General features: G+C 36.1%; 2 protein-coding genes and 1 pseudogene across 3 annotated transcripts; 2 read left to right on the forward strand and 1 right to left on the reverse strand.

The window, feature by feature from the left end:
• Positions 1–528: 528 nt before the first annotated feature.
• LOC114724215 (uncharacterized) lies at positions 529–3,024 on the forward strand. The gene is made up of 2 exons (XM_028910531.1): positions 529–845; positions 2,576–3,024. Exons 1-2 carry the CDS (start codon positions 575–577, stop codon positions 2,716–2,718), a joined length of 414 nt encoding a protein of 137 aa, XP_028766364.1. The 5' UTR covers positions 529–574; the 3' UTR covers positions 2,719–3,024.
• A 3,044-nt stretch (positions 3,025–6,068) lies between these two features.
• Positions 6,069–7,918, forward strand: LOC114724214 (uncharacterized). Of its 2 annotated transcripts, none has more exons than XM_028910528.1 (3): positions 6,069–6,758; positions 6,849–7,021; positions 7,324–7,918. In XM_028910528.1, the coding sequence occupies exons 1-3, from the start codon at positions 6,222–6,224 to the stop codon at positions 7,481–7,483; spliced, it is 870 nt and encodes a 289-aa protein (XP_028766361.1). In that variant the 5' UTR covers positions 6,069–6,221; the 3' UTR covers positions 7,484–7,918. The 2 variants fall into 2 exon arrangements, with proteins under 2 accessions (XP_028766361.1, XP_028766362.1); XM_028910529.1 differs by having other exon boundaries at positions 7,330–7,918.
• Positions 7,919–8,542: 624 nt separating this feature from the next.
• LOC114724217 (G-type lectin S-receptor-like serine/threonine-protein kinase SD2-5) lies at positions 8,543–10,994 on the reverse strand (annotated as a pseudogene).
• Between the last annotated feature and the right edge of the window lie 3,883 nt (positions 10,995–14,877).

A 14,877-nucleotide genomic window follows, 5' to 3' on the forward strand; every position in this document is an offset into this window, starting at 1 on the left:
TAGTTATTTCTAATAGATGTGGGTTGGATTTCCTAAAATAATATATTTACTCATTTTCATTGTTAGAACTATGCATTGATGAATACCTCCTTAATATATGTAATTAATAGAGATAATTTGAAAAAAATTATAAATTTGGAAAATAAAGTGAATTGAGGTATTATTAGACTTATATTATGGATCAAAATCAAACTTTCTAACTAGCCCTTCTATCTTGATAGAAAAAAATTTTTTGGTAACATCTTGATAGAAAGAAATAATTCGCAGGCCTTGACAAAAAAAAAGAAAAAATGAACAAAAGTTTCCCTTACAGAATGCTGTGGATAGGATTGTTTTTAGATGGGATGATCCAACTTTGCAGTGTTGTAGTCCAAATCCAATTGTGAAATAAAACCCATTCTCCAAAGTTAGCCCATCATCATGAAACACCATACATTAAGATTCCCTATTCATCCATTCGATGATTGCCGACGTATGTGGGCACGTTGCATATATTCGTGTGCGCGTGTCACCAACAGAATCAAGAATCGTTTTTTTTCCCCAGGTTTTTAATTTGTGCTGCAAATGCCTCTCAATGGTTCCTCTCTCTTCCACGAAGCCAGCCAACCTGGCTCCATTCTTCCCCTCCCGCTCTCCAGTTTCCTGCACTCGTTTCTGCAATTCCTCTCTTTCAACTGTTCCTTCCTTCTCCTCCTTCTCAATCCGCTCTCATCTTCCACTTCGCTCCCTATCTTTTTCTCATTCCGCCGGAGTTAGTTACGCCCTTTGCCGCTCCTCCCATCCTGGCCGTCCACCGCCCCACCGGATCGATCCTCCTCCCGGAGGTGATTCCGGAAGCCTTAAAGGTTTGTACTTTGACTTTTTTTTTTTTTGGGGATTTCATGCTAGTTTAGGATTTTATTTGCAGAGAACTACATAATCTGAGATTTGAATTTGAGCATGGATTGTATTCTGATGAATATGGAGGGACTTTACGTTTTTCTCGGTATTGGAATATTTTGTAGCTAATGTACTGGACTACTGGGTGAAGTTGCTTTCGGCTACAATTGAATGGAATGAAATGTAGTTAGGCGGAGCCGGGAGGAGGTTAAGCCCGTAAAATGAATTTGAATTCTTGACATGGATGGAATAGTGTGGATTTGAAAGAATTTCAGGGGTTCTTAAAGGGTTCATTCCATAGCCTAAATAATTCTAAGATGAAAAACTTTAAAGAACTTGTTTTTATTTTTATTTTCTTTCCCTGCGTTATTATTGCCTCGCCATCCTATCAACAACTTCACAATCGTCGCCTCTGTAGAGTTTACAATGTAGTTGAACTATTTATGCAGACAGTCGCACTGTTGTTTAGGGCACTGCCACCTTCACTAGCTATAAGTGAGCTCCTCACCTTCTTTTGTACTAATCTCATTCATAGTTAACTAACAATGAGCTTCTGTCTTTATTTGAAGGTTAACTATTTTGTTTTCTTTCATGGTATATACGATTTTTTTTTTCTTTTTCTGCATATCCATCCTTAGACAAAGTAAATTAGTGTTAAGGAATTGCAATATGTTTTGGCCTTGTGGTTTTGCGTCACTAATGCCTGTTGAGAAGCTTGTCTTTTTGGGCTGATAGACTGAGAGGACTAATATACTGAGACTAAGGAAGCATGAAATGCCTAAATCTGCGGTATGAGATGCTCTGCAAGTTATTTAAGTGGATTGATTTTCCCATTTTAATAGCTACACCCACTTGGGTGCTCATCAATTGATGTTCAAGCTGACAACATGCTCTAATGATGCCAATTGATAGAGACTAAGATAGTATGGAATGTCTAAGGTCCACTTTAAGTAATATGAGTTACTTTATGGGATATTTAAATGAATTAGTTCTCCCACCTTCATAGCTGGTTTTTGGGAGGAGGCTACCATCCCACCTTGGTGCCATCATTTGCATTTTTTTCATGTTTTCATGACATGCTATGAAAATTCATTTTTAAAAGAATGTATGCATTCCAGTATGAAACTAGAGAAGAGAAAGATTTTCTGTTGGGAAAATTTAAGAACGATTTATTAGTTGTTTAAAGCTCAAGCACATAGGTGATCAAATTAATTTAGTTAGTATAGATGGCAGTTTTGACAGTGAACAACTAAATGCTAAATTCTTTAGGTACCATAATTTGCCAAGAAGCAGTCACTATCATGCAACATTATCGTCTCGTGTTTCATCGAATTATTAGTTATAAATATTATTAGCTTTGCATACTTTTCAGTTTATGTCACCCTCTGGTTCACAACTATTATTATGACTTAGGTTATGCTTCTTCCTTGTTTTCTTCTCTCAAGTCTCGATACTAATGACATGGCATTGACATGCTTTGCTGTGTAACGCATGTCTGCATAAATCTGGAGCGTATGGTGTAAGCTTAGACTGAATTATGCTGCGTTTTGGAACATTGGCTTTAATGAAAGTACTAACATATTTGCAGCTTATGCCATTTTTTTTGCTTTTGCTCATGTTGTTTCTGCTTCTGTGGCAAGATACATTTTCATTTTCTTGGTACTCATAGGGATTTATGAACTGATTTGGGGAACAGGTTTTGCCGAGGCTTTAGTGAGATTGCAAGATAGAGTACGGATATTCTTGGCTGTACTTTTCTGGATGTCCCTGTTCTTTTGGGCTTCAGCGTGGGATGGGCGGAATAGACCAAACAAAGGTTCCAGATTTAAAAAGAAGTAGTGAGCATATAGACTGTACACACCAAAGTATATTAACAACTCATGGGATAGATCCAATGTAGTATATGAATCAACACCAGAAAGAATTCACTTATTTTTAGTGATTTTGCTTTACACAAGATAAATTATGTGAGAATTTTATCTTGTGAAGCGAATAAATACTTTATTTTTTGAAGCGGGGGCAAACAATCAAATGAGTGGAATGATGTTCTGATGCCTCATAGACTCTACAGATTCATATGGTTACTGCTGGGGATGTAAATCTATGCTATGCCCTCCTTTCTCTTAATACAGTCTTTTATACGAATGACGCCTCTTTAGTCCCCTTTCCCCACCTTTCTCTTTGTAGAGATCAAAGATTTTAAATGGATTTGAAACAATTTTATACAAGCTGCAAATGTTTGTGATATAAAATTTAAAAATAATTTAATATTATTTAATAGTAAACACTTTCTTATTTAAGAACCTAAAAATGTGGACGTAATTCGAGGGTTTTATTAACTGAACTTTTTTTGAGTTAAAATTTTTGTCCTCTGAAGCCAGTACTCTACTTGATATCTGAAAAAATATCTCTGTTAAGGAAAGCAAAATATTTTTTCCATTATTATTCATTGAAGCCCAGGGTGCTTTTTTTCCGTTAAAGGAGCGAAAGAGCTGTGGAAATCCATAAATCATTAGGTGAAAAATTTTTTTGTTTGTAAATATCTTGATTGAAGATAATTTTTTTTATTCGAAATATTAATGGGTGTTATATATTAAAAAAAATCATTTGAAAACTTTGATTTCATTCGCCCCTCTGTTAGATTACATGCTCTAAAGAACGCTGATAGATTTGAATCCACCATTTAATAAGATATGGGTCGGGAAAAAGAAAACCAATAATAATATTCTTTTTTACGACAAGAAGTAGACCGAAAGTAGAGATTATCTTCAAGTGTACCGACTGCAAATTAGTGAGTTCTTCCCCACTAGGTTCTTAAACATGTACAAGGTTACGTTTTGAACTCGCAACTACTCGTTTAAGTGATGAAAACTCTTACTCTTCACGCTGACTTAAGTTAATCTAAGTAATACTCTCCCAGCCTCTAATATAACATCTAATTAAATAATTTAAGTAAATTAAAAATGGTAGTTAAATAGTTAATATAATATGCTCTTTTTAAAATGCCAGAAATATCTTTCTTACTACTTTGTTCTAATTCGGTTCTAATTTGAGGAGATTAAGAAAATAAGTTAAGTTAGTTATTTCAACACTATGTGTTGTCTTTTCTAAATATTCTTACTAATCAGTTTGCACTATGTGTGTCTTTTCTCAAATATTCTTACTAATCAAGTTTGTTGGCTAAAACTACCATTATTAGAAGGACTATCTTTAAAAAAAAAGTATAAATATGAGAGACAAAGTGGATTGGGATCTATAATTAGGATCAAAATAAAAATCAAACAATATCTTATATTAAGACCGGAGGTAGTAATTTTCTTTCTCTCCCCTCCTACTTGATTATTGTTAAGAGAATATCAACAGCAGTTAATTTGAAAAAAATTATAAATATATGAAATAAGTCTTATATATAGAACTAATTTCAATTCTTTAATTAAGTTTACATTGAGAATATGGGTAATAAATTTTACATACGCAGAGGGATTATGTGCTGTCCTTGTCATCTTTCCCTTTTTCTGAGATTTAAATTCGGGGAAAAAAAAATACTGCAGATATTTGAATTATTGAGCATCATGTATGATGAGAGCATAATAGTAAAAGAAGCAAAGTGCTCCTTTGGAGGGTGTCTGTATATCCATTCTGATTTTTATCTCCTGTCATATTCAAAACCAAGTACTCTTACCGTGTAAAATATGAGAGACCCACAAATTGAATCATATCTGGAAGCAGAGCAGGAATAGCTTAGAGGACTGAAATAAGGGAATGGAATGATAGTGAAAGATATGAAGGGAGCATAAAAGCCACAGATGGGACACGTCGTCGTTTACGTGTTTGTCTCAGATGAAATCACCCAAAAGAACCCCCCCCATATATATTTATATTCTGTCATGGTCGGATCTGCAAAATCTGCACACAAAAATCAGAAGGTGTCACCTGGAGCACCTTACACCATTCTCACTCACAACTAGTAGTATAGTGTCCATTCATGTTCTCATGCTTATCCATTGTCATCGTTCTTCACGTTTCAAGTTTTCTAGACTGCTTACTCAACTCACTCAACACCTTCTTCGTCCTTATCTTCCCTCTTCTTTTCTATTGGATCTTATTTTTACCTCGCAATTCTTTATTCTTCTCTCCAAGCTTGTTAATACAATTTACAATTTTTTTTTAATGGCATGCATTTTGTTTTGATTATGAGCTCACCACTCCCTCGTATAATTGTGATCACTCCTTTAATCACACCATATGAGGTTTCATCATGCATTTAAATAAACCATGACATAATTTTTTTTTTATTCCGTCCCATGCATATCATTCTCCCCATTTTGAATTTTTGGTATGCTTGAATTGAATTCAGGAGTTTATCAGGGTTAAGCATGCCTTTAGCCTCAAAAAAACTTACAAATCGTCCACTAACAAATTCTTGGTATTTCCAAAACTATGGTTCATATGTTTCGATTATAGATGCCAATCCCGTCTCCTTTGGTTTTGGGGACCAAATGACATCTTTGCGTCGGAAAAATACTGAAAAGTAGAAAACTGGATGACCACAACTTATGAAGTCAGGAAATGGTTTTTGTCTTCTTTCTATCTCTACAGCATATAGAGACAGAGTAAGGTTCCTGAATGATATAATGACCTTAGCGGTATATCCGGTTAGATCAGTTTCATGACCTTTTTCTGGGGTACACAAGATTACATAGGCAGATCATTACAGGAAAGTTTCATCAGATGAGATATTTCCCGCAAATGGTAACTGCAGTAAAACTACTGAAATGTGAAGCAAAATCCAGAACGTCCTGGTCTTTGATGTAATAACTCGGTCAAAAGGGACAAACCGAAAGAGATAACATCATCTAGTACGAAAAAATATCTTAAATTGGTCAGTAAAATAAAATCTTGTACAGCAAATCCCATGTATAGGTTGAAGATCATGGACTCTGGAATGTGTTCAGCCAAGCAAGTTTTGACGCATGGTCGGGTTCTATTGGCCCGCACTTAGGCGAGAAAACGATGCCCCCGTCATGTTGCTGCTCTGCAAATTCTTGGCCGTTCAAATTCTGCAGCTTGAGACTGACACTAGTATGGGAACGGCGAAGTGGGCCCCGCTCGCTCCTACGTGTCCTCCCCACAATGGCCGCCACCTTCTATATAGCAACTCACTGTGCTTATCATCTCCGCATGTCCCCACTATTCCCCGGTAATGGAGGAGATTCATCTACTGATTCGGCATCCACTCTTTCTTTCGTTTAGCTTCCTTGCTTCTGTACCTAGTTGAGTTGTTTTCTTTTTCATATGTTTTCACAAATCTTCTTAACTGGTGGCTGTCTGAACTTGTAATCATGTTACTACGAAGTTCGTCTGCTCCAATTCCAGGTTCATGGATGCCTCATTCCCCAGAATCAGAATTGATTCACCAGCTTGCTGGAACGAGATCATCAGTTGCATGTCTAAGCCAACCCTCATCTGAACCGGACTTTCATAGATCAAGGTCGAAGAAGAAAAGCTGTTTACCACCTAGTAACGTTCGCAAGAATCAAGAGAGAAACAAGATCAGAGAATGTGAGAAAGTAGTAGTAGAAGAAGAAGAAGAAGAACGACGACAAGAAACTTCACCTTCAGTCCGAGAACTGTTTTCATGCTGTGGTTTGGATGAGGTAGTGATGGAGGTTGATGCGAGAAAGAAATATAATATGGCTCAGAGTTTAGTGTTGGGTGGTGGGGGGAAAGGCTGTGATGGTGGACGTGGAAATCTGTGGGATTATTCTGAAGGTGGTAATCATGAGAGAGATAATACTAATGCTTATTATCAGAAGATGATCGAAGCAAACCCTGATGATGCTCTTTTGCTGGGAAATTATGCACGCTTCTTGAAAGAGGTGAGCTTTGATCACAGTGAGAAAGTTATTCAAAATTTCATCATGGGATTTTTCTTTGAGAGTTTGTTCTGATATTCAATTTGAAAATAGGTTTGTGGAGATTATCCTAAAGCAGAGGAGTATCTGGAGAGAGCCATTTTGGCTAATCCAGGAGACGGTAATATTCTGTCACTCTATGCAGATCTAATATGGAAAACACAGAAGAATGCTGATCGAGCTGAAGGATATTTTGATCAGGCTGTTAAAAGTGCCCCTAATGATTGGTAGGAAATCAACCTCCCTTATGGACCTTTCATTTATGAAAATATTATACACTATAGATCTTATTTAACTTCCTGATAGATGCAGATGCATTTGTTCAAGTGGTGTTAGTTTAGTTTTTAAGATCCTTTCCTATTGCTACATTCTATGAACATGTTGGACATGAAACCCGCCCCTTTGTCTTTAGAACGCTAAATTGTTGTAACTTGATTGTCTAAAGTAGTTGCTTTAATTTCGTGTTTTATGTTTTTGTTGTCTTATTCTCTCTTGGTTGTTTATAAAACTAAATAAAGAGCCTCAAAAGCTGCAGCTATGTTCTGGCTTCATATGCTAAATTCCTTTGGGATGCTGAGGAAGACGAGGAAGATAAAGAATCAAAGAAGATATCAGATCACAGCCATGCATATCCACTGGATCCATTCCATGGAACTAACAACCACCCTCGTTTGCCCGCAGCCTCATAATCTCACTCATCTTTGTCTCATATTTCAGGAAATGAACTTGAGAGCCGGATAAGGTAATGCGGTCTTTAGCCCTGGGGGAAGGACAAAACTTGTGTTCAGTTTTAGATCTTGCTATCAAATTTTCCACCAAAAACACAAAGAAAATGAAGGTGTTTTACAGCTTGGTTTCACATCTGAAAAAGATCTTCCATGTTTTAGTGTATTTGAACTTGATAGCAAACATCTAAGGAACTTCCCAAGTCTTGTCCTTCTAAAATGAGTCAAAGGTTGTAAAGCGCAGGGGACTGTATCACTATGAACTCTGTAAATAGGTTAGACCTAATAACAAGTAGCAGCTTTCAGTTCCTCTTTGTACTAATCAGGTTCCCACTGATGTATCTTTTGAGCATATCAAGTTTTGGTATGAATAAAGAGCAGTTTATACTTCTGTAATCATGTGATTTTGTTTTGGTATTCATCATTACTAAGGTTTAGCTGAAGATAATCATAATATTACAAGCTTTGGAATAATACCAACAATGCGAAAACGTCTCAGTATATATAATCTGTTTAGTGTGATTCCGAATCTATTATGTTGGTGTAAACTTTAACCTCGATGTTTAAATATTCCCAAGTGTGTGAGAGCTTTAAAACAACTCGCAATCCTATCGTTCAAGTGTTGGTAGGGCTCGGGACACATGGCCTTTTTGTCTCTTTATGGTCCATTTTCTGTGGCCTGCAACAATTTCTTTATGTCCATCGCCCCTTTTATTTGTCTCTTGCTTGCTTTATCTTTAACTGTTAATGAGGAGTTGATATCAAGTGTTCAGTTTGTGTCTTGTCCAATTGATGGTAAATATTGTCATTATTCATCCACAATTCATTCAATATAGCGACGCTTCCAATGACTACTAAAATTACTGGAACTAAACTAATATGACATATTGTGCAAATCTTCTTTAACTGAAACTCTATTACAAAGATCTAAATTTTGGCTTAAACCAGCTTATCTCTTTTAATGTTGTTGGCTTTAACTCAGCTTTAACTGAATTGTGCTAATAAAAAAGACAAAATTCAGAGTTGAAGTGCACGCAAAACTTCTTATATCCTTGTACAGAAACATCATGAGGACATATTCTTAGTTTATGATTACTTTTTTCATCTAGGTCCTGATAACTGAACGCAGGATAGGGGTACATTGCTGTAAAAAGAACCCTGTGTTGATGAAGAAGCTTGGTCATTACCCATTTTTAGGAATGATGAATAAGAACTTGAAGTAGATAATGATGGGGGGCTCAGGTACAGGGATAACACCTTCAAGCATTTGAACAACTTTGGTCATTGGAGGCCTTAAACTCATGTCATCTTGGACGCACCAAAGAGCAACCTTGGCTGCAGTGAGAGATCTTTCATCATTCTCTTCAACGTCTATCATTGGGTCAAGAATTTGCTTCAATTTTCCTTCTTCCATCATCCTAAAAGCATATGAAGGAAAATGCGCTTTCTCTGAGCCTTCCATTGATCATAATTCCTCCTTCCTCCAATAATCTCAAGCAGGACCATCCCATAGCTGTACACATCACTCTTTCTGAAATTGCATAGTTGGTGATCCATTCTGGTGCCAGATACCCTCTTGTTCCCCTTAGTGTTGTGAAAACATGGCTCTGTTCGCGGCTCATGAGCTTAGACAAACCGAAGTCTGAAACTTTAGCTGTGAAGTTTTCATCAAGAAGGACATTCTCTGGTTTGATATCACAGTGTATGATCTTCAGCTCACACTCCTCATGAAGATAGGCCAATCCCCTTGCTGTACCTAATGCAATGTTGAATCTGGTATTCCAATTCAGCAAGAAAGCATTTTCATGGCTTCTAAAGATCCATTTGTTCAGAGAGCCTCTTGCCATGTATTCGTACACCAGAAGGCGATGAGGGCCTTCGGCGCAGAAGCCCTTCAGCTTCACCAGATGAACATGGTGAATACTTCCAATGCTGGAAACTTCAGCTTTGAACTCTTTTGCCCCTTGTCCTAATCCTTCCAGTTTCTTCACAGCCAATTGAGATCCATCGTCAAGCACGCCAAGATAAACTGAGCCAAATCCTCCTTCACCAATTTTGTAGAGAAATTCTTGGTGGCTTGACTTAGAGTACTATACCTAAAACGAGTTGGCATACCATGAAGATTGTCCAAGAAATCATCCTCCTCCTCCAACGTTTCTGGAGAATTCTCCAAGAGATGCTTATTTTTGCAGTAATGCCAGAATCCTAACACAAGTGCAATAATAATCAGAATTACGAAAATAACTACAACAACAACTAGTACAGTCTGATGCCTTCTTTTTCTTCCATCTCCATCTTCAATGGAGATCTTCATGAATGAAACATAGCCTCCAGAATTCGCCTGAGAGCGTTGGAAACTTCCTGTCTGATCAAAATGGTAGCACTTTCCTGTACTGTTTTCATAGAAAAGCACAAGGCAAGAGCAGTTTCTTAAGCAGCCTTCTTGGCAAGCGCTCAGGGATGATTTAGAAACTGGCTGAACATACTTGAGGGCAAAGTAATCGAGCTTTTCACCGACATACAGAAGGTCTTCTTGGGTTCTAGAACATGAGGTGGCGTTTGGAGGCTTGCAATTAAAACGAGATTTGAGAAGTGCAGGACATTCACACCAGTTCTCGAAGAAGCAAACATAATAACGATCACAAGGCTCAGCAATACCACAAGGATCTTGTGGTATTCTAGTTGCTTCAGGGGTAGCTGATTTTCCCTTGTTCAGATCATAAAAAGAGATTGCACCATTAGGATCTAATATAGCAGCCCACATTGCCTTCGGATCAGATTTATCAGAGAAGACGGATTGCCATTTTAAAGCTCCACTTCTGTCATAGACATTCCAAGAATTTGAAACCAAAGAAGCAGAATGAAAATGAGCCCCCTTACTGACATTGCTTTCGCTTGATAAGGACCAGTATATCTGAGGAGGATCATATCCAGCATATAAAACCAAATCATCAGACATAAAAGTAAGATAACTAAACAAGTTATTGCGGTTACGGAAGCTTTTGAGACTCATTCCTTCAACAAAAAGTTGATCAGGCAAAAGGGTATCGGTAGGATGGCTAAAACTCTGCCAAATCACTCTTCCTTCTTCATCAATAAGCACCAAATTTCCTGAATCCTTCAGTTCCATGGCTCTAACTTTACGTCCTCCTGTGTTGGTTGCCCAAACCACACCACCCCCTCTTTCCAGATATGCATTTCCAGTATTGTCAAACACAAATTTATCAGAGTTTCTTACCAGCAAGCCTCTGTTAGCAGTCCAAACCACTTTATAGCTTTTCAAGTGAATGACAACTAAAACAAATAGGGAAACATCGAGAGTACCGAAGAATCCAAAAGCAAAAGCCGAGTTGTTGGATAGTAAGAACAATCCACCATGGTCATTCCAGTCCAGCTGAGATGCCTCGAATCTGGGATAAATCTGGCTTATGTGTGATGGTCCGCCAGACACACTCTTAGCAGAAAAAAAACACATAGATAAACAAGGTTCCACTTCTGTATAAACTCATGTTTCTCTAACTGGATGAAAGTTCTGAGTTTTACTATAAAAACCAAAGGGGAATTAGGAAGCTCAGGGTAAATCAGTACTACTAGCTGGCCAACACAAGACAAGAAAAGTAAAAGAGACTACCAAAAATGGATGGACCCCTTGAAGAAGAAATATGTTATTATTCATGCGTAGGAATTCAAGGACATGTTATATATGGAGATACTGCTCATTAAAGAAGAGCAAAAAGGACTTCCAGAGAGGGAGTGACCATGTGCTTCATGCATTTCCCATTCAGTTGAAGACAAGAAGTGTGATGAGAAGAGTAAGAGGAATTGTACCATGAAGGAAGAAGGGAAAGGGGAGGTGGAAAACTTGAGTCGCAAAGGCAGAGAATGAAGAGTTCTTCATAAATTTATGTGAGGAACGAGGATGAAGTTCTCACCTACCCCTTTCTGTGTATTATGTTTTGCTGTGTGGTCCCTTTGCTTTCAGATTACTTTCTCTGCTAGTTTGTGGCCGATTTTTTTCCTCTTCGCGAAACGCACAAAAGCTTCTGGTTTTCGTGGTTCCTTTTTTTGTGTTTATGCAACAGACAAGGATCTTAATTCTTAGGAATAAAAGAAGATGCTTCAAGCCATCAGCTGAAAAATTTGAAAAAAATTAGTAGTTGACAAGACGAGAAATAACATGAAAAACTCTTGCAAATCTTCTATATTCATAGATTTATAGTATTTCTGAATGCTCGTATTGATGGGAATCAGTTGATCCCAATTAATCTGAATGCTGACAGAGTCAAATGGGGTCTAATTAGTCAGTCATGGCCGTCACATTTATGTTTAGTTATTGGCTCCAACTGCCAACTGCCCCCATTTATGAGAGTTCAGTGTCAAAGGGGAGCACAACACTTGAAAAATAAAGCTTGGGATGGTTAGGGAACACACAGTGACTCATTTCATTTTAGGTTTATTTACAAGGTACTTCCAGCATGTTTCACACAGATTAAGGAAAACCTTAAACTTTATTAATTCTCATTTAAAATTTAATAACTTTTCAAATTTATCTTTATTTAATATACATTATATCTCATATAAAAAAAAGTCAACACAATAATAAATAAGGGGTAAAATTATACATCCATATAAAAAATTTCCTCGGTACCTTATAAATAAGACCAAAATATACCTTCTTTCTCTGTCCTATAAATAAGACCAGAGAAATACTGTATTAGTATTTGTCTTTCCTTTCTTTTTTATATATTTTATAATTTGCAGATGCATTATAATTATAAATTTTAAAATAAAAAATCCACGTGCAATTCAATACTTTAAGTTCGAAATTAAACTCTTTGATCTTACATACAAATTTGCTATCAATAATTTTAATGATTTAACTTATGTGAAAATATAGGATATGTTTTGGTTGCCTTGCCATATACTAATGTACAAACTTTATGAGCGTTTTAATTTTAATAACTTCCATTTTAGGATTTTTTCTGATTTACCCAATTTTTAAATAAACACCAAGGATGGGTTTTATATATTTATATATATAGGACCAAATCTTTCTAAAAGAATTATGTCCAGGAGAGTATTTAGGATAAATAAGAATTTAAAAGGTTGCGTAATGGTCGGGTAATTAATTACGACTTTGAGGCTATAGTTTGGGCAAGTGTAAGTGGGGGTTGATTTGATTTAATGCTTTTGTCAAACTTGGTTGAAATATGTGAATGTTCTGGACCTGCACGACCTTAAACTTTTTTGAGTCTCTAAGATGACAAACCTCCCACCGTCGAATTCATGAGAATAACCACACTTCACTTTGTAAAGTGGATTCAATCACATGTTCCTAGTTATGTGTGTGTATAGGAGTACTCTCAAAATACTGCAGCAGGTTATATAATCTTTTGATTTGATGAATTATCGAACACTAAATGTAGTTCTTTTTTCATTTGAGGAATTATTGAACACTAAATGCAGTACTTATTTTAGTAAGAATTCAAAACCATGATTTGTCGAGGTATAAAGAACTAACCTTTCTCGACATACTCAATCTTATTAGTTACACAAATTATTTTTTTTTTGTAAAAAAAAATTGTAGGTAAAAGTTCCAACCTAATACACAAATCTAGTGAACTGAAAATCCCAAATGCAGATTGTTGGTTTTCCTTCAACTTTTTTTTTTTTTACTAGCACATGTATCTTTTATTAAAGACAATCATATTTAAACACCGTCAAATATTAAATTTAAACATATCTCTTAATAAAAATTTAAATCTTAGTTTGTTATCTTTTTCACCAGATCCAACTATTAGTTCCTTTTTTGTCACTGAAAAAAAGGACACCCAATGCCCAGCTTAATTAGTGCAACAAAATTCTTTCCTTTTGTGGTACTAATGGTGTCCAGTTTTCATTAACAAAGTTAATGTGGCCCAAAGATTTTGGGCCACAAAGTTGGGTGATGGGGCGAAATGGGCCCTGTTAAGATGACCCGTCTCCCCCAAGCCTCCCATGAGATGCACCCATCTTCCATGCGTCCAACCAAGGCATAATAAACTTGTATGATTACGTTGGAATAGGATTAAATACATAATTTGCTTTTATTTGTTCATCCTCTCTTGAAGAAGCTTAGAGGACATAGTGAGATTTGCACTGGCTTACTTTATTTATTTCATATTAATATAATGAAAGTTGTAAGGCAAAAAAAATAATAATAAAAAAAAGGCTTGGGGGAAGTTGTAATGTCAATCTGATAAGAAATAAAGAAATCATTGGAGATGTTGTTTTGATTTTTTTTTTAATAAAGCAATGATTAATTTTTAAAAATGGATGGCAGAAGGCGAGAAAGTCAAATGGAGGTGACGAGGTAATAATAGCCATGATAAGGATTCTAATTGTTATACAAATACTACTATTACTTAACTCCTTATAAATTCCAGTTGCTGGTTGAGTCTCATGTTCTAATTTGGCCAAAAAAAAAAAAATCTTGTGCTATAGGATAAACCTTCGCTCCTGCTACTTCCATTCTTAATACAAAACCTCATTTGATTTTTATGTTAATTCTAAATATAAAATCCCAATCCACTTCGTCTCTCATATTTATGTATTTTTTTTCTAAAGTAATTCTTCTAATAATGGTAGTTTTAGCTAATACACTTGATTAGTAATGATATTTTAAGAAACTCAATACTTATTCATTACAAATAACTAACTTAACTTATTTTATTAATCTTCTCAAATTAGTTAACTAGTTCTTATAATTAGAATCGGAAGTAGTATATGAGAAATATGGAGAATCACAAAGGATCAAGAGAGGAATTCAAGGCATCTCTTTTAAGGTAGGATTCAAATATTAGTTTGTCATACCGTAAGGAACTAACCTCGTTTGCCCGAACTAATTCTAATGGTGTTATTAAGACTTTTTTATAATTAATTTTTTTTCCAAAGATGTTATAGTAAGCGGACAATCTTGAAGTGTGAATTGAAACATCGGGAGGCCGTAGGTAAGTATGTTATTTCCTCCAATGAGAACACATTCACAGAGGATCAGCCCAAAAAGCCCAAAAAAATAAAAAAAGGAGGGCGTGATCCGGTGTTGTGAAGGGGAACGAATGAATGGATTGGAAGGGTCCAGATGATGATTGATGATGCGGTGACTCGTGAGGGCATCTTCCGCAAGATATTCCCTTCTGCCCTCCCGCCTTCGCAGGAAGCCTCTGGAAACTTGGGACTTATGGTTTATTTTTCCCAAATTTCTTTGACCATAATTTTTCCCATTTTTATTAGCTTATTTTTTAATTAAAAAAAAAAGACATCAAATTTAAATCATCAAATCCCATATACGGGGGGGAAGGGACAGGTTTTGGAGTTGC

Source organism: Neltuma alba, unplaced genomic scaffold (genome assembly GCF_004799145.2).
Source record: "Neltuma alba isolate B1F8T4 unplaced genomic scaffold, ASM479914v2 tig00012179_pilon, whole genome shotgun sequence".
NCBI classification, from domain to species: domain Eukaryota; kingdom Viridiplantae; phylum Streptophyta; class Magnoliopsida; order Fabales; family Fabaceae; genus Neltuma; species Neltuma alba.